General features: G+C 36.9%; 1 protein-coding gene across 3 annotated transcripts in view; it reads left to right on the plus strand.

Moving 5' to 3' along the window:
* LOC109001689 (callose synthase 9) overlaps nucleotides 1-19,245 on the plus strand; it is a 90,047-nt gene extending 70,802 nt beyond the window's left edge. The window contains exons 33-52 of one of the 3 annotated variants that reach the window (XR_004798301.1): nucleotides 645-779; nucleotides 1,082-1,150; nucleotides 1,227-1,404; nucleotides 1,543-1,657; nucleotides 3,286-3,405; nucleotides 4,125-4,249; nucleotides 4,342-4,425; nucleotides 4,520-4,632; nucleotides 6,740-6,792; nucleotides 6,859-7,035; nucleotides 8,408-8,455; nucleotides 8,755-8,913; nucleotides 9,779-9,892; nucleotides 9,970-10,058; nucleotides 10,349-10,507; nucleotides 10,588-10,690; nucleotides 14,858-15,083; nucleotides 16,729-16,848; nucleotides 17,591-17,641; nucleotides 17,744-17,804. Coding sequence is in view for 2 of the 3 variants with exons in the window: in XM_018979071.2 (XP_018834616.1) it covers nucleotides 645-779; nucleotides 1,082-1,150; nucleotides 1,227-1,404; nucleotides 1,543-1,657; nucleotides 3,286-3,405; nucleotides 4,125-4,249; nucleotides 4,342-4,425; nucleotides 4,520-4,632; nucleotides 6,740-6,792; nucleotides 6,859-7,035; nucleotides 8,408-8,455; nucleotides 8,755-8,913; nucleotides 9,779-9,892; nucleotides 9,970-10,058; nucleotides 10,349-10,507; nucleotides 10,588-10,690; nucleotides 16,729-16,848; nucleotides 17,591-17,641; nucleotides 17,744-17,926; nucleotides 18,840-19,076 (2,432 nt within the window). In the remaining variant the exon portion in view is untranslated. Of the gene's footprint in view, nucleotides 1-644; nucleotides 780-1,081; nucleotides 1,151-1,226; nucleotides 1,405-1,542; nucleotides 1,658-3,285; nucleotides 3,406-4,124; nucleotides 4,250-4,341; nucleotides 4,426-4,519; nucleotides 4,633-6,739; nucleotides 6,793-6,858; nucleotides 7,036-8,407; nucleotides 8,456-8,754; nucleotides 8,914-9,778; nucleotides 9,893-9,969; nucleotides 10,059-10,348; nucleotides 10,508-10,587; nucleotides 10,691-14,857; nucleotides 15,084-16,728; nucleotides 16,849-17,590; nucleotides 17,642-17,743; nucleotides 17,927-18,839 lie in introns of those variants that run through there. The other 2 variants (XM_018979071.2, XM_018979072.2) reach the window with 2 other exon arrangements.
* The last annotated feature ends 506 nt before the right edge of the window (nucleotides 19,246-19,751 follow it).

A 19,751-nucleotide genomic window follows, 5' to 3' on the forward strand; every position in this document is an offset into this window, starting at 1 on the left:
GCATTAATGAATTGTCCAATTGGAAATGATTGTAGAATGCATAAGTTATTATTGCTGGAAATAGGTAGGTCTAACCTACCTTTTCCGATAAAAAAAGGGTAGATCTAACCTACCTCCCCATGACATAGCTCAAAGCCAGAGGCTGATGGTTGCTGTCTGAAACTAGGAGAACGAATTGGTGATCTTGATCATCACTTATGGGGTCCCAATGTTTCGCCAAGCCCAATGAGATGTGCCAACCTCGGGATGAGTTGCTTATCTTCCACAAGAATGAGATTTAGAAAACTAGGCTGCTTTGTCTCGGGTTTGATGGTTGCACATGCTAAAAATCCAGTACATTCCATTGTATTTCCCATCCCAGTCTTTTGTGACTCTTCATGTTTACTTTTTTTTGTTAATCTTGACTTCTCCCATAATCATGCATTATTTTCACAACAGACGAAATAGAATAGTAACTATTACCTATAGATGTTGAAGTTGCATATTAGCTACAACAAATTTAAGTATTTCTGATGTGTGGTTGCTTTATCAGCTATTATATATAATTTATACCTGTCTCCCAAATAATGATCTTGCATTTTTTTTCTGTGGACTGAAGCTTGGTGTGCTGTCTAGCATATAACCATAATCTTATTTCATCACAGATGAGTGGAAGAACTTCCTTGCTCGAATTGGTCGTCATGAGAGTACACAAGATTCTGAGCTTTTGCAAGATCCTACTGAGACCCTTGAACTTCGGTTTTGGGCTTCTTACAGGGGACAAACATTGGCCCGAACTGGTACATCGTTTTTCCTCTTTTCATTTTTTATGGTTTTAATCTTGACAATTGGTTCCTTCATGAACAAGATTGGAACAAGCGATTTAATACTCTTGCAGCTTGAAAATGTTAGTAGTTTGTAGGTTTGATATTGTAGGGACCCTCCTTGGTCTCTCTCTCTCTCTCTCTCTCTCTATATATATATATATCAAAACTCGTTCATTTGATTTTGTTGATACCATTTACCCCAGTAAGTGTATCTGTGCTTGTCTCAATGCACGGCAGCTTTTCAACTAACTTAGCAATTGGTTTGAGATATGCAGTTCGTGGGATGATGTACTATAGAAAAGCTCTTATGCTTCAGACATATTTGGAGAGGATAACTTCTGAAGGTTAGCACTATCAATTATGTCTTTCTTTATTTTATCCTGCACGGCCAGTTACCTCATCATCTGATGGCAATATCAGATTTGGAGGCTGCAGTTTCTAGCAATGAAGCAACTGATGATCGAGGGTTTGAGCTCTCTCCTGAAGCACGGGCTCAGGCAGATCTTAAGTTTACTTATGTGGTTACATGTCAAATATATGGAAAGCAGAAAGAGGAACAAAAACCCGAAGCTGGTGATATCGCATTGCTTATGCAGAGGTAGCCTTTAGGTTATGCAAAGATTTTGTTTCAGGATGTTTATCTTCACGAATTTCTAATACGATTATATCTGCCAGAAAATGCATTAGATGAGTAGTCGTATGATATCTGATTTTCACTATTTTCTGTTGATGCTAGAAATGAAGCTCTTCGAGTCGCTTTTATTGATATTGTTGAAACTTCAAAGGATGGTAATGTGCAGACGGAATTCTACTCGAAGCTCGTGAAAGCTGACATCAATAGGAAAGATAAGGTTCTGTTACCTCTTCTTTCTTCCTTCAATGTTTGAGCTACTTGCCATTTTTTTTTCTAGACAAGTTATTCTCATTTGATGATTAAAAGATTTTGTTTTCATCCGTGTCCTTTCCTTCAGACTTGTAGGTGCAATTCCTTTGTTGATTGATGGTCTGAATGTTGAATCTATGTATGAAAGCGCAGAATTTGTTGTCTAAATGTATGGGTTATTGGAGTATTTTTGTTAAGAAGAAATGAGGAAAGGTCACCTTTATGTCTTTTTTTTATTTTTATTTTTAATTTTTATAAATATTTTCTTGTAATACAATAATAATATCAATCATGGAATTGACAAAAGAGGATTATGACATGAGAGCACAATGGAAAATGAAAATAACACCCTACCGAGAGAATTTTGGACTTTGGGGTGGGTTAAGTGGCAGCCCGCAAATTGGAGCAGTGTGAAAGATGGTTCCTACTTCCTCATATGGTGTATTTATAGGGAAGTGAATAATAGAAAATTTGAAGACCATGAACAGACGTTAAAGGAGCTTAAATTTGGACAGCTTCTGTAGAGTTGAATGGGCTTAACTTTCAAGCATTTCTTGCTTCTGTTTTTTATTTTTGATAGGTGTCTCTCTTATATACAACTTGTCTAACTTGGGTTGCACTTTTACACTTTTTAATGAAGTTTTATTATTTATAGAAAAATATCCCACTTAATGAACACATTCCAGATCAAATGGTTAACTGTGAACATTTTGTTGTTTCCATTTGATTAGCCAGATATTCTTGCTCATATCTCCAATCTCTAAATTCTCAATTGCTTGTTAGAATTAGTTCAGTAGTGCTGCTGACCTGCTTGTATGGCAAAGAATCGATATGATAGTCTTGTTAATTCCGCAAAAATTAATGAAACCACCAATCATTCCTTTTTTCTGCTGTCAGTTCCCTTTCAAACTCATTGATACTCTTCCTTATCATCAGTGAATAGACATCCTTGTTTTCTCACCGTGGATATGCACTAAGGGCTTGACAAATTGGCAGAAAAAAAATAGGAAAGGAAAAGCAAGAGAGACGAGCTAGCTAGCAGAAACCAAAAATTAGACCCGCATTGACTGCCTTCACTACCCTAGTTGTGGTCTGACTTCTGAGGTTTATCAAATTCATACTGTGGGTTTAAGCATTCCATTTGAACAGAAGCTTTCAAAATAATACAGATGCCCTTTTGCATGTTAGCAGAAAGAAACTAATATATTCTGTTCGTACGCTTTAAACTAGTGACCACGCTAACCTCAGTTTCGGGGGAGGTCATCAGAATGCAGAAATTTTCAAATCCTGGAACTTACCAAATTTAGGAGCAGTTATTCATACTTGTAGATTAAGCACATACTTAGGTCATAATTTTGTTTTGTGTTGTCAACTTCTCTGATACCTCAAGTGCTGGAAGCAGATCTTCGTAACTGTGAACTTATTTGATGCATAAGTTTGTAACTGGATGCACACTTATGTTGGGTTTTCTCAGTGTCCTTGTGTGGAGACTTCTCTTGAATAATATTGAAGTTTTTAAATGACCTTTTTCATATTTTCTTTTGGATGTTAGCTTATGTTAATTCTGACCTTTCTTTTTTTAATTTTATTTTGCAGGAAATATACTCCATAAAATTACCTGGAAATCCAAAAATTGGTGAAGGAAAACCTGAGAACCAAAACCATGCAATCATATTTACACGTGGAAGTGCAGTTCAGACAATTGATATGAATCAGGTGATTAATTGTTTTTAGGCCGGTAACTAGAAATGCCATCTAAATAAAGAGTATCTTCAGGGCAGAGATAATAAGAAATATCGGAATTCGGATACATTAAACTGGCAGATCTGCTTGTGCTGCTTTTAATAGACAAATAGATGACTGCCTTCCATTAATTTTGAACCTGCATCGTCGAGGCTCTTGATTCTTGGTTAAAACAGCAGGGGTTAGTTTGTTGTTCAAGCATCTCCATAGACATTTCTTACACACACCCAATAAAAGAGTTTCCTTTCTGCAGCTTGATTGATCTTGAAGGGACTCTTAACTCATTTGTTCTTGATTTATTTGGGGACTGGTCTATAATCACTTTTCTGTCAGATTGGGTTTGTGTCATCTTCTTTCGGGTTTTCTGCCATGCTCTATTTTCCAATTTTGACCTTAAATGACAAAGTGTTTATAAACTCGAAGTCTACCCAATTCTTCTGCATTTCATTGCAAGTGTTCACCTTGTGCTGTACCCTTTTCTTGTTCCAGAATGATCCTTGGTTTATCTAACTTGATGTTTTACTTATGCATACGTTTCGGTTAATTTGGTTTTCCTATAGACAGTAGGATATTGGCTTTTTCTTCCTGTGATACTTATCATGAAGCTCTAGTTGCATTGTGTAGTGCTTGTGTATGGAAATCTTCTTTGCAACTCTGATTACTTGTCATGATACTTCATATTTATACTTTAGGATAATTATTTTGAGGAAGCCTTGAAGATGAGAAATCTTCTTGAAGAATTCCGTCGTGATCCTGGTTTTCATGGTATTCGTCCTCCTACCATTCTTGGTGTCCGGGAACATATATTTACTGGAAGGTATTCTTCAGAATCCCTGTTCATTTTGAATGTTACTTTTTACTATTTCTTTGGTTATTTAATTTATAGTTATTGTTTGTATTGATGTGCAGTGTCTCTTCTTTAGCCTCATTCATGTCTAATCAGGAAACTAGCTTTGTGACTCTTGGTCAGCGTGTTTTGGCAAACCCTTTAAAGTAACTTAATCTTAATTATGCAAGTGATTTGATTGGCTTATTGATTGTTCTAAATTCAGGTTAGTTGATTTTGACGTCATAAATTATTTTTCAGGGTTCGCATGCATTATGGCCATCCAGATGTTTTTGACAGAGTATTCCACATAACCAGGGGTGGTATTAGCAAGGCGTCTCGGGTTATCAATATTAGTGAAGATATCTTTGCAGGTATTACTCTTTTATTTTATTTTTTTGATCAGGTATTACTCATTTTATTTATCAAGCAGGTGCGCTTGTTTTCTTCCATTTATGTTGTTATTGTCACGAGTGTAACTTGTACAAAGCTAGTGGTGTGTGAAACAACTCGTCTGAAAAACAGATTAATTGTTGAGAGGATGAAGTGGTTACTTAAATGTTGTGTGGGAGATATGTTCTCTTGCTCTGTCACCTTTGTGGTCTGTTAAGCTATCCCAATATTTCGTGTTAACTATTTAAGATTAGAGAAACAGTCAACTTTTGATCTTCCCGACATCCATTGCATGTGCTCAAGCCTCCCATTTCAGGTTGCTTTTTGCTGTATGGATAACTTTTTCTTCTTTTTCTAGTTGTCAGCTTCTCTTATTTATTGTCCCTTTCTTGGGGGTGGGAACACTCCTTTATTTTTCGTTATGCTAGCACTGGCCTCATGCACTTCTTGATTAAATGTTAGCCCTTCCACAACGAGAGAAAAATGGGGGAAGGTGACTCTGCATTGACTTGGGTAACAAGGCTGCATTGACTTGGGTAACAAGGAAATCTTCAAATTATTAAACATTCTGTCTGGAAGCATATGCCACCTCCTCCATTCCTTTTACCTCATCTTATAACTGTTTTGTGTCAGATCTGGGTTGCTGTTATTAGAATATGGATGTAGGAAGAGCTGTACCAAGAGTTGTATAATATTATGATGCATACTGATGCCATCACATGTTAGATGCTTCCTGTTGTTTCAGATTCTAAATCTTGTATCAGTTAGCGTAGAAATCAGACGTATAAAAATGTGTAGAAATCTGAATGATGAATGCTGTGGTGTAGTTCTTGTTTACATCGTTAGATAGTAGAAATGGAAGTTGAATCTGTATTAATAATGAGTTGCTGTCACCCCAAATCAGTAAATATAAAAAAGAAAAAAAAAGGACACATCTAAAACAAATAAACAGATCCAAAACAAATTCCCAGCTCAATAAAAAACATAGATCTAAAAAATTTCCGAGATCTACAGAGACTCATGGAAAAGAAGTAAAGGAGGTGGTGGAAACAAAATAGGGGGTGGAAACCCAGCCAGGTGGGTAGCCCAACCCCCGCCCTCTTGGGCAAAACAATACATACGAGCCGCCCACCCTGCTCAGGGGCGAGCAGGTTGCCTCGGGACAGGCAGAGCAGGTCTAGTTGACCTGCTGCTTATCCCTTGTAGGGAAATCTAAATTAAAGGAAGGTCAATATGCTTGAAGGGGATGCCACTAGGGCATGTTTATGCTTTTTTCCAATGAGCTTGAGCTTTTAAAATTGTTTTGGTTCTTCATTTTCTCTTTCATTTTCTGTAAGTTGTTATTTTTATTAAAGATTAGTTTGTAATTCTCTTTTTTCCTGTCCGATGCACCACATAATAATATCATTATGAGTGTTGTGTCATGCTTGTTGAAAAGTTATAGTGATCTACGAAGATCTTTTTCTCCTTGGTTGTAAGGGAGTTGTAACAATCCAAGGACAGTATGAACAGAGCTAGAAGCCACATTTGTATACTCCAAAAGGACTGGTTAAGGTTCCAAATGGAATTCTATTCACTCATTATAGAGTTCACTTCTACCTAATAGAGAACCAATGTGAGACATGACACTTTTCCACCTCTAAAGTTATTCACTTTCCCAATGTGAGATTTAAAAATCTGAGGTATATCGGTGGCCCATAATCTTAGGCCTTTAAAAGTAAATGAGTATCTCCTTTTCAACGAATCAAGTGGCATGCCTTTAATGTAGCAAAGAGTTGAAGGGCTTCTGATTTCCCTTGAAAAAAAAATGATAGGATATCATATTTAGTGTTCTCTCTCTCTCTCTCTCTCTCTCAATTTTCTGAACTGTCATATCATTTTGCTTTTTGTTTTTTCAATATATATATCCTGTGTACTTGGGTTGCACCTTTGTGCTTCTTAACAAAATTTATATTACTTAATCATACTCAATTGCTACACTTCTTGCATCTACTTATATTATCACCTTGTACAAGAATTATGCAGAGTTGAACCCTATTGGCATTGATACTTTTTTTCCTACTAATCATTTCTGGTGACGAAATGCAGGATTCAGTTCAACTTTACGACAAGGGAATATTACTCATCATGAGTATATCCAGGTAAGCTTTGTCATTTCCTCAGTTGATGCATCAATTGGACATGAATGTTCTAATGCTATTTGATAGGTTGGGAAAGGACGAGATGTTGGGCTTAATCAGATTGCTCTATTCGAGGGGAAGGTTGCTAGTGGTAATGGTGAACAAGTTCTTAGTCGAGATGTATACAGGCTGGGGCAGCTCTTTGATTTCTTTAGAATGATGTCGTTCTACTTTACAACTGTTGGATACTACTTTTGTACTATGGTATGCTATTTTTGCACAATAGTAAGTATTGCTACTTATGCTGTAATTAGGTATGGCTGGGGGGTCTGAAGGTGAAGGGATCTCCATACTTTATAAAGAGCATCCAGATTTTCTGTGGTGTTTGTTATTTTCATAAATATTCTCTTTCATTTAATGTTATGCTTTCTTTTTCTTTTTCTTTTAATTAATTTCTTAGTAATATTACCATCGATATGTCACTTGGTTTCCTAGTTTGCATCTTTGATTCATATTTTATTTCTTTCATGTTTATGATATTTGCTCATAGAGAGGTAATGTGGAGGAGTTGGGAAATGGGTGGAGTTATACCAGTGTAGGTATGTCAAGCACGTTTACTATCGCAACAAGTTTACATCAAGGATCAATCTGTATTGATTATAAATCTTTTTACCCAATCAATTCAAGTTCAGGTCCCTTGGTATATGCTTTTTTTCTGGATGATGCCATGACAATTGATGAAACCTGAGCGGGAGTTAAGTCAGAGTTAGATGTTTAGAGGGATACTCTAAATTTAAAGGTTTTGGGTTCAAGTATATGGTGTGTAAGTTTAGTAAAACAGAATTAGGGAGGGAGACTAGTACAGCTTGATAGTTATGCAAGTATTTTTATTTCTTGAGCAATAACTCATGAAAATGTAGAGATTGGGGATAATATGGCTCATAAAATAAGTGCGAGCTAGTTGAGCTTGAGAAGCGTCTTGGGAGTATCTTTTACCATGGAATGCCTATTAAATTGAAGGGAGGATTTGATAACACTGCTGCAATACAAACTACGTACATTCTATAGGAAAATATGTTGGATTGCAAGAAGCACTCTGCTCATAAAATGTATAGTCTAAATGAAAATCTTAAGATGGGCAAAGGAGAATAGTAGGAATGATATGGAAGATGGTTCCAATATGCTTATGGTGGTGCATTTGGAGGAAAAGGAACAACAGAAGTTTCGAAGATCGAGAGCGATCATCGAGTTTCCATGAATTTCTTATATCACTGAACTAGCACGCTCAGACGACGCTCTTGTATATGTTCCGTTTACTTGGGCTTTTGTCTATTCTTATGATCAATAAAATTTTGTTTACTGATTAAAAAAAAGGAATGATAAGATAAGAAAATGAAGTCATTGGCTGCATAATGTTAAAAGAATCTTTCATCACCAATGGAACATTTAGAAAAAGTGTACACGGTTCAACGAAAGTTTGATGTTCTTGCTGACTGTTGCGATGTAATTGAGTAGTTCATACCAGAAATGTTAGCTACAGACGCATTATTCTGATTACTAATTTGAAGTTACAGGGTAAATTTTCATGTCAGTTACTTATACTTATCACTGAACGAGTCTATTTTTTCCTATGCAGTTAACGGTGTTGACTGTATACATTTTCCTATATGGGAAGGCATATTTGGTACGCTGGATTTTATTCATTTCATATGCCAAGTCTATTGTGCTTGTAACTAGAGGCCTGTCCTATGTTATGAAAATATACTTCACAATCATGTGTCTCTTAAGAAAATTTACAATAAAGATTGTGTTTAGACTATTCACTTTTCAATCTCCTATGGCAATTTTATTGCTTCATTTTGTTTATTTTTGTAAGAGATGATGATCTTAAAGAATTAATTACCATCTGGATCTAAGCACAAGTTATTGTGGGGTTGAGTGGGTTTGTCTCTATGTTAAAGCTTTGACATGTTTGCATTTCAGGCGCTATCTGGAGTTGGTGAAAGTATCGAATTTCAAGCTAAAATAACTAAGAACACTGCCCTTAGTGCTGCATTAAACACGCAGTTCCTCTTTCAAATTGGTATTTTCACTGCTGTGCCAATGGTTTTGGGCATCATTTTGGAGCAAGGTTTCTTGAGGGTAAATGCTTGTCCTGCATTATTTATTTATCCTCTTAATCATCGACACAGGCACGTGTTCATTTTTATATCTATTCTCCCCATGCATATTATGTATATTTTATTTATGGAAGCTAATTCAAGCTGTTTGCTGCATCGTGCAATGAACCATAAACACAAGATTTATAATGTCTTAGTGCTGTAAAGAATTGTTTCAAGTATTTGAAAGTATGCCTCTACTCTCTACCAAAGGTTAGATACAATGTTTATGCCCCTGATATTTACAGTGTTGGCGTCATGTTTTCTGAATAGACTTACATTACCTAACAAAAAAAATGTTGTCTGAATAGACTTACTGGGAATGGATATGGGGGAGTTAAATCTTTAAATCTGTTTCTTTGTATTGTTGTGTTTCTTAGTTGCATTTCCTTGGTAGTATGCAACACATACATTGCACTTGGGTAGAGTAAATTAAATTAATGCCATATTTTGTTGCTGTTACGGGTTTTTTTTTTTTTTTGTTGGGAGGTGTGTGTGTGTGTTGTAGAGCTTTCTTTACCAATCTTTTTACTTTGGGCTAAGGCCATTGTATTAGAGGGGGGCTAATTTTAATGACTTGTATGCTTCTTTCTTTGCTAGTAGGTTGTAATTAGGTATATTTCTCTTGTATAGTACCTGTGTACTTGGGCTTTGCCTAATTATGAGGATTAATAATTTTTTCTTGCTTATAAAAAATATATATATTTACTTGTCTTAATAAAATTTTCTTACCTATAATATATATATATATATATATATATATATCCAGGCAGATGCTCTCAGGACTTATTTTATCCCCACCCCTCGTTACTGTGATGGTTAAGTTTTCTTTACATCTACTGCTACAGGCCATTGTTACTTTTGTTACGATGCAATTTCAGCTTTGTTCTGTGTTCTTCACATTCTCTCTGGGCACAAGAACTCATTACTTTGGGCGGACTATTCTTCATGGTGGTGCTAGGGTTTGTTGCTCCTCTCTTTTCTTGTTCATTTTTTTCCTGGTGTCTATAATGTTAACTTGATGTTTATTTCTCAACAGTATCAAGCAACTGGGAGGGGATTTGTCGTACGGCATATTAAATTCTCCGAGAATTATAGGCTTTACTCCCGCAGTCATTTTGTTAAAGGGTGTGCCTCTCTCTCTCTCTCTGAGTTTGTTTTAGTGTGTAAAATGAATTGTAAAGCCATATCGTGTCCATATTGTCTAAGAAAAATTTTCGATTTCTGTAAATTTGATTCAATAATTAGATTTTTGAGGGTATTATATTAGCATTACCTCTTATTACTTGGATTAAAGATTTATTATATGTAAACATCACTGGTGTCAAATTGATGCTATTTCTAGTTTTCCAATTTTTCTATGAAGTGGCTATACCTGACTTGGAATTGACTAATGTAGTTCATCCTTTTGTTTCCAGATTTGAAGTTGTGCTTTTGTTGATAGTGTTTCTTGCATATGGGTATAATGATGGTGGTGCACTGTCGTACATTCTTCTTACAGTGAGCAGTTGGTTTATGGCTCTTTCTTGGCTCTTTGCTCCCTATTTGTTCAATCCATCTGGGTTTGAGTGGCAGAAGTAAGTCTCTCTTTTTTAAGTTTTTCTGAATTGAAAGTCTGCTCCGCTTTATTGACCAATGCATATGTTGTCCTCCCTAGGGTAGTGGAGGATTTCAGAGATTGGACCAATTGGCTCCTTTACAGAGGGGGGATTGGAGTGAAGGGAGAAGAAAGCTGGGAAGCTTGGTGGGATGAAGAACTGGTAATTTCCAATGCTCTCTCTATGCCATGCTTATGAACCTAAAGAATCTATTATCGATGTTCTCTGTGCATGCCCGTCAGCTCATAATATTTCTAGCATTCTTTCTTACTTAGAGTATGTCTTTCCGTTTTCCTTCACCTCCATGGTTAGGTGGTTTTCTTGTATAGGCCTTATGTACGAAGGTGGCTCCCTTTTGCACTTTTATCAAGTTCTGATTTATCAAAAAAAAAAAAAAAATCTCTGTTCTTGATAGATGTTTTTTTTTTCTTTTGGCAGTTGTAACTTCTGTTACTAATTGTTGTCCTGTTTCAGATGATAACATTCCCATAACAACTGCATCACCTATGTAAAAATTCTTTATTAAAGATTACTTTTATTTTTTTGGTAAGTAGTTAGTCTTTATGAAAAAGTGCAAAGCTGCAAATCAAGTACACAAGAAATATATGAAAGAGAGGATATCGAGAAGAAGATAAAGATACAAGAAAGGCACATAGATTTAGTCCATTAAACTCTACGGAAGCAGTCTAAGATAAAAGAGTATTGTTAATAAAAAAGTGTTTTGAGCTCCTCCAACATTCTTTCCTGCTCTGCAAAGGTTCCATCATTCTTTTCCTTCCAAATACACTAAATGAGGCAAATAGGAACCATTTTCCACAGTTTTCTAACAATGACAGATTGAGTACCAGAGTAGAATTCTAATTATACGAAAGGTCATAATCCATGAGAATTGCTAAAGAAACTGAGAGCCATTCGCTACCACTACCACAGAGTGGCAGTGTGGAAATACAGCGTGTAATCCAGTATTGTTGTTTTTCCCGAAAGCCACATATTCTTTGTTTTTTTTTATATATATAAGTAAATGATTATATTAATAGAATAAGCATAGCCCAAGTACACAAGATGGTATGCAAGAGGAAACACCTATGTAGGAAGAAGAAAAGGAAACAAGAAAATCATGAAGGCCTAGACCATTAAAATCTACAGCTATGGCCAATAGGAATAACATTCTATGGGCCCACACTAACTCTAATTTGCTGAACACCTCATTCCATAGTACTCGAGCAACCTCACAATGCAGTAGAAGATGATTCACAGTCTCAGCACTTTTCTTGCACACGCAACACCAATCTATTATGATCACCCCGCGTTTCTGCTAATTATCCGTCGTCAAGATCTTACCCAGAGAAGCTGCCCATGCAAAGAAAGTCGCTTTGGGAGGTGCCTTATTACACCAAATCCTCCTCCATGGAAACTAAGTGTTTTGTACTTGTGTGAGAGGCTTATAGAACGATCTAACCGAAAATGTGCCTTTATCTGTAGGTACCCACCACAACATATCATTTCCTTGGTTGCTCGGTCTCAAGGAATACTGAAGCCGAAAAAAGTCCTCAAAACTACCAACTTCTCAATCTTTGGCCGTCTTACTAAAAGTGATATTCCATTGTATTTGATCTAGGGGTGAACAGAAACCTACGCAACCAGCCGCCACTAACAGGAACCGACTGGCCGCGTTAGGAACCGGCCGGTGTGCAGTGGAGATTTGAAGGAACCGATGTTCAGCAGTTCGGTCGTGGTTTGAAGCTGGATTGGACTGCTGAACCGGCCGATGAAATAAATTTTTTTTTTTTTAATATACACTAATCAAAACGACGCCGTTCCACTTAAGTTTAAGTGGAACGGCGTCGTTTTACACCTATAAGTATACAAAACAAAATGGACCAAACAGTGTCGTTTTATTCAAAACATAAGGAAAAAAAATGTATGAAAGGATGCCATTCCACTTAAACTTAAGTAGAACGACGTCATTACGAGATGGGGTCATCTTCTTCCCCAATCACCTTCTCCCCAATAATCACTCCTTTGCAACTCTCTCTCTCTCTCTATTATCTCAGAAGAGTCTCGCCGCTAGGGGAACCGAACTCCGACCGAGAACCGCCGAAGTCGATACGGCCGGTTTTCCTCGTCCCCCCTTTTTTCAGATGTAGGTCGGAGTCGATTTTTGCCCAAAAACTGCTCCTAAGGCGTCGGTTTTTCCCCTAATTTGATCCCCAGTTATCACCATAAAGTCAACCACTGAAGATTCTTTCTCACATGCAACCTGGAATACTAAAGGGAGTGACTCCTTTTAAAACATTATTTCCACACCATCTGTCTCTCCAGAACTTTATTCTAGATCCATCTCCCAACACGAGTCTAGTATGAGGAGAGAACACTCCCCATCCCCGATTAATCTGCTTCCATAAACCCACTCCATAAGCCCCATTAACCTCTCTAGTGCAACAACCCCTCTTCCAAACACATATTTCTATATTTGCAATCAATCACCGACTTCCATAAGGCTTCCGGTTCCGTATTATATCGCCAATACCATTTCCCGAGTAATGCTCTATTGAAAATCTTCAGATTTCTAATACATAACCCTCCCAAAGAAATTGGGGAACATATTCTATCCCATTTGACTAGATGGAATTTAAAGTCATTCCTCATACCACTCCAAAGGAAATCCCCGTAAAGTTTCTCAATCCGGGTTGCCACACTAGCTGGAATTGGGAATAGAGAAAAAAATATGTTGGTAAATTAGAGAGTAATTTTGATTAATGCCATCTTGCTACCTTTCAAGAAGTGCAGTCTCTTCCAACTTGCCAATCTATGTTCAATCTTCTCAATCACTGTATCCCATATTGGTATTAGCCCTTGAAGTAGCCCCAATGCTAAACCCAGGTAATTCATAGGAAGGGTATAAACCTTGCATCCAAGAGTGTTAGCTAGCTAGGGATATTGCGCACATTACCCACTGGCTCAAGGTTCACTTTCAAACCTGATGCCGCTTTAAAACAAAGGAGTGCCCGCAACTGGTTTTGTTTTGCCTCACAAAATATTAATGTATCATCTGTAAATAACAAATGAGAAATGTTCATAGTACCCCTATTGGGGTCACCAACCGAGAATCCAGCCATAAAATCATTATGGACGAACGCCGAAGTCATTCTGCTAAGCGCCTCCATAACAATGACAAAGAGGAGTAGAGACAATGGATTCCCTTGTCTCAAACCTCGAGGACTATTGAAGAAACCAATAGGACTACCATTTACTAGCACAGAGAATCTCGTTGTTAACATGCACCCTCTCTTCCCAAAACCACACCTCTTAAGCAAGTAGAGTAATAAATCTCAGTTAACATGATTGTAGGCCTTCTTCGTATCTAACTTACAAAGGATCCCCAGTTTACCATATTTTTGTCTACTATCTAGGCATTCATTGACGATGAGGACTAAGTCTAGGATTTGCCTACCACGTACAAATTTGTTTTGGGGTTTTCTTACGATCTTTCCCAAAACCCCCCCTAGGTGATTTTGAAGCACCTTGGAGATCTTATACTTTGCTAGGGTTTTCTTTTAAGCAAAGCAAGTACGATGCTTCCTTATTTTTGCACAAGGGCGATGTTGGAGTAGTATTTTTATTGGTATATGTAGATGATATTATCATCTCTGATTCGGATGGACTTTTGACTCAAAAATTTCAGCAACATCTTCATAATGTGTTTCACGTGAAGGATCTTGGGGATCTTACCTACTTTCTAGGGTTGGAAGTTAGGTCTCAGCCATATGGTTTATTTCTCAATCAACACAAGTATATTCAAGACCTAATTCAGTTAGAGAGATTGGAAGATACTGCTCCAATCTCAGGGGGTGAATGTTAAGTATAGGAAAGACGAAGGCAAACTTCTCTCGGATCCTACCTTATGTCAAAATATTGTGTGAATGGCCGAATCGTTGGCCTTGTGGTTTCTCTCTATTATATAAATTGTACAAAGGATTCTATACATGGAAAGAACTATGTATATGCTAATTCTATTCCTATACAATCTGTCAAATATTAAGCTAATTATTCTGAAGAGTAAATCAAGGAAACAAATATGGAAACAAGTATGGAAACAAATATGAACAGCAAAGCTGTCCATTGACACCTTATACCATAAGTTGGTTGGCAGCTTGATTTATCTCACCATCACGTGCCCTGATATTTCCTATGCTGTCCACATTGTTAGTAAGTTCATGGATTCTCCTTGACATCTTCATTTTGTAGCTATTCGTCGGATTATTCTCTATCTACTTGGGACTCCTTATCGTGGACTGTTTTTACCTAAGGGTTCTTCCCTTCAATTAGTTGCCTATAGTGATGCAGATTGAGCTGGATGTCCGGACTCTTGACGTTCTACTACTGGATGGTGTGTCTTCCTTGGGGATTCTCTTATCTCTTGGAAATGTAAGAAGCAATTCATCTACAGAGGCTGAATATCGGGCAACGTCTACTGCATGTTCGGAAATTATGTGGTTGTGTGGTATTCTTTCAGAACTCAGCTTTGCTCAGACACATCCCAGGCCTCTTCATGGTGATAATACAAGTGCCATTCAAATTGTAGCCATCCTAGTTTTTCATGAACGTACGAAGCACATTGAGGTTGATTGTCGCTATATTCAAGATGCCTATGAGGGAGGGTATCAGAGAAAAACTAGGGTTTTCTTTAAGATATGACGGCTAGGCAACTAATCTCCTATTTTATTGGGTTGCGGCTAGAGTTACATGGCAGCTAATCTCCTATTTTACTGGGATACAACAGAACTGAAATTCAAATAGATTATGATTTATTTACTAATCTTATCTTGTATTTAAATTGAACTTGTACATATTTAGATAGGATAAAGTCAGGTTAGTTTAGATAAAGATAAAGATGTAGTTTGTTGAGATTCAAATTGAATTCTCAATCTTATCTATGTAAATATTTTCTAGAACTATTTTTTATATAATGAGAAGGAAGCACACCTCAAAGGGGTATTCGGCCAAATCTGACAAGTATAAAAGGAAGTCCTAGTTGACATGATCATATGCCTTCTTGATATCCATTTTGCATAAAGCCTAGCTTTCAAGATCTAAGCCTTCCAGGCATTCAGTAGTAATAAGAATGAAGACTAACATTTGCCTACCTCTAACAAAGGCATCTGTGGCTTCAGGATGATCTTTTCAACCACCACATACAACCTATTAACAAGAACTTTAGGGTTGATCTTATAGACCCTACTCACTAAACTTCTGGTCCTATAATCTTTAATATCCGCTGCCTCTCATTTTTTGGTACAATAGCGTTGAAAGTAGCATTTAGGCTTTTTTCAAAGGTACTGTTCATTTCATGAATCCATCCCATAATATCTTCTCTTACCGTTCATTTCATGAATCCATCCCATAATATCTACTCTGACCACATCCTAGCATACTTGTAAAAAAGCAATGGAGAAATCTTCGGTCTAGGAGCCTTATCACTGTTCATAGCACCACGAATGCCAGCATATGTTATACGCTTATCAGTGGGAGAGGTATAACTAAAATAGATGTCTAGCTTTGAAACGACGACACAATTAATAATAAAAACTTTAGAAGTATAAATTGTCGTTTACTTTAGTAGATGTGGCCTTTTTTAATGAGAATATTGTACTTTTATGAAAATAGTTGACGATTATATAGGAATTTGAATTAGGAATCCTGGGCTATGCCTATCTTTATATCAATAAAATAACTTTTTACTTATAAAAAAAAAATCGAATTAGGAATTTCCATGGTTTAAAAGTAGACATATATTGGGATGTTGTAAAGAGTAAAAGATATTTAAATTGAGACAATGGAATACTATTTTTCTCAATATATTTTCTTTTCCATTTTTATTATATTGTCTCTAACATGACTTCAGGTTGACTTAAAATCTTATACAAAGGATTTTTCTTTCCTTTATGTTAAATATGTTTGTTGAAATATTAAGAAATTCTAATTCTTAAGAGAGTGGTTTTGCTGTGCCCTTTATTGTTATTCAATTCAGTTGTCATTTATATTGCTTGAATGCCAGATGCTGTTGCCTTCTGTTTACACCACCTAGTTACACTTCTTTTTCCTCCTGTTTGTGTAGTGCGTTTTACATCTGTGAACTCATGTGTTAGTACTATGTTTTATCCTTATTTGGCAGGGATTCTAACATATTGCATCTACAGGCACATATTCGGACCTTGGGAGGGAGAGTTGCGGAAACTATTTTGAGTATAAGATTTTTCATCTTCCAGTATGGCATTGTCTATAAGCTGCACGTGCAAGGAAACAATACTTCATTGACGGTAATGCATTCATAAGTCGATGCACTTCTCCTAGTTTCGCGAATTAAATATAATTATGAGATGTTGTAGTACCCTGAATTGTGTGATTGTGTATCACAAGGTAGTGAATTCCAACGAAGAAGTTCATGGCCCATTGTAATGATTCGATGGGGCTCCCTTTGTAACATTGACTAGTCCTTTTGGCCTAGATTTGGTTTAAGCCTTCCTTGGATCATTACAAATGATATCAAAGGCAATTCTAACTAGAAGTGTGAGACTTGAGCCATGCCACCTATGATTGGACTTGGCTTGACAAGGACATCGGTGATTTAAGGGGGAGATTGTAATATTCCAGGTTTTGTGATCTTGTATGGCAAGGTGGTGAATGAGATCTCACATTCTTTAAGAGAAGTTCGAGTCTTTTAAGACATGGGCTGCGTCTGATGATCAAGTGTACATTAGGTGGCAACTTTTATCGTTCTCCTGTTGTTTTTCATTTTAACTTGTAGGTGCCATTTGTTTTGCTTTGTTCTCTTTGGTTTTTGTTTACAAGGTCTAGGTCTTGGCTACAGTTCTTTGGTTTTTGTTTTCAAGTTCTAGGTCTTGGCTACAGTTCTTAGGTTGCAATTGAGTTGATAAATCATCACATTGCATTGGCCAACCAAACTACTATTGGATACTTTGTGAGAGGAACCTTATTTTACTAGTGTTTATTACCACAATTTTACCGTGTTTATATGACAATATATGTGTATATCTGCAGGTGTATGGCCTGTCATGGATCGTGCTACTTGTGCTTATTATTCTTTTCAAGGTGTGGAATATATTTTGTAATGCACTTGCTAGTTTGTCAACTTTCAAATGCTTGTTATTTGGTTTGTGATTTGAATCCTTCATTTCATGCCTGGGTTCGTAGGTTTTCACATTCAGCCAGAAAATCTCAGTCAATTTCCAGCTTTTGTTGCGCTTCATCCAAGGCCTCTCCTTTTTGGTGGCACTTGCTGGTTTAGCCGTTGCAGTTATTTTAACGGATTTGTCAGTTGCTGACGTATTTGCTTGCATCTTGGCATTTGTACCAACCGGATGGGGAATGCTTTCTGTAAGTTTTCTTCTTCCATAAACTTTCACACTTTCCACTACATGCACACACTGGGAGGTCCATTACTTTGACTAGTCTCTGTGTGCCTTAAATGGGTCTCTTAGACTTTAGATGTTGAGTGAGTTGCCCAAAGTTACAATAAGGGGCATGCCCAGTAAAACCTATGAATAAACAAGATATAGAGTGGACAAAGTAGGTTTCTGTTTCAATTATGACGTATTTTTAAGAACGCATGGTTCTATGCTAAGACCGTTTATACTAACAGTTGAGGGTGGAAAATGGGGTTTATGCCTACAGAAACAGTCGAGGATGTTTCCCCAGACAATTTAGTATGGAGCAAAAGGTTAAACCCATGGGTTAGGTCAATCCTCCTTCGCTAGTATTAATAGGCATCATAGGGGAAAGAAGCACTACACCTCGGAATCAACATAATGAAAAGTTTGTTCTAAAACTATACATTCTCTGTCACAATTGGGGGACTAATTAGAATGGTTGGTAAAACAAACGTCCATCTTGGTTATGATGTAAATGTTGATGAAGACAGAAATTGTTAAAATTATCATTTGGTCTTGTACTAATGTACTTGATCTTGTGACAATTTCTTTTACTCAAAATATCAAGAGAAATTGGAACTAAGAAAACATTCTAGTTTGACAATGTTCATATGAACCAGCAACGAGAGATATAAATGCAATATAGAGGTCATCTAAGACCACGAGAATATTAATTAATAAATACTTCTTGAGTGGTGTAATACTAAGAAGTTAACTCGACGTGTAACTTGGAACACAACCAAAAAATATCAGCAACAATAGGCTCATGTAATGCATTTCTTATATTGCTTAATTTTAGCACTTATAAATGCACCTTCTCTGTTAGACCTTTTAGCATGGAATTTTACTGTGATTTGTAGATTGCTGGAGCTTGGAAACCTTATGTGAAAAGGCTAGGATTGTGGAAATCAGTCCGGTCTCTCGCACGATTATATGATGCCGGGATGGGGATGCTCATTTTCATTCCTGTTGCATTCCTTTCGTGGTTCCCCTTCGTATCAACTTTCCAAACCCGCCTCATGTTTAACCAGGCATTCAGCCGAGGGTTGGAAATATCTCTGATCCTTGCTGGAAACAACCCCAATACTGGGATATGATGACTAAATTGTGAAAGAGAGACATTTCATCTCAACATTGCTTGTGAACTTCAAAGGATGTCTTAAATTTCATGATGTAACAGACCCCAGTATGTTTGTATTCCAGCTTAGATGCATTGTGAATAGCTGTGTTTTGTCAATGTTAATATATGTCAGATCATTTTGGTCATATAAGATCTCGCTTTTCTATCCTTATATATATATTTTTTAAATATTACCCTCCCTTTTCTTGTATTCTCTCAATCTTTTTCCTTCAAGATGATGTCGTTTTCTTACAAAACCAGACGGAAGGTTTAATATAGAAATTTAGAAATAAAATTCTTTAGGTTTAAATTAGGAGTAAATAACGTATTTAAATTTGGAAGGATGAAACATGATACACAAATAGAAGCTGCACCCAAATACGAGTCACTATAAGAATTCTTCTCTCAATTGCTTTCCGTTTCTGGAAAGCGATAGAGGTGAAGCCGTTCGTAGTCTTCCTCAACTGAGGAAGGGAGGATCTCTTTGCTCGCGAGTGTGAGCAGAGTAGCGTGATGGAGGAAATGGAGGATGTGTGGAGGTGGTTGAAATTGAATGATGAGGAGGAGAGTCTGATTGAAGTTCAGTAGGATGTGGTAGGTTTGACGAGATCGAAGGGCGATAGAAGTCTGGATTTCAGATCGCAGGATTGGA

The sequence above is a fragment of the Juglans regia genome, chromosome 14 (assembly GCF_001411555.2).
Source record: "Juglans regia cultivar Chandler chromosome 14, Walnut 2.0, whole genome shotgun sequence".
In the NCBI taxonomy this organism is placed as follows: domain Eukaryota; kingdom Viridiplantae; phylum Streptophyta; class Magnoliopsida; order Fagales; family Juglandaceae; genus Juglans; species Juglans regia.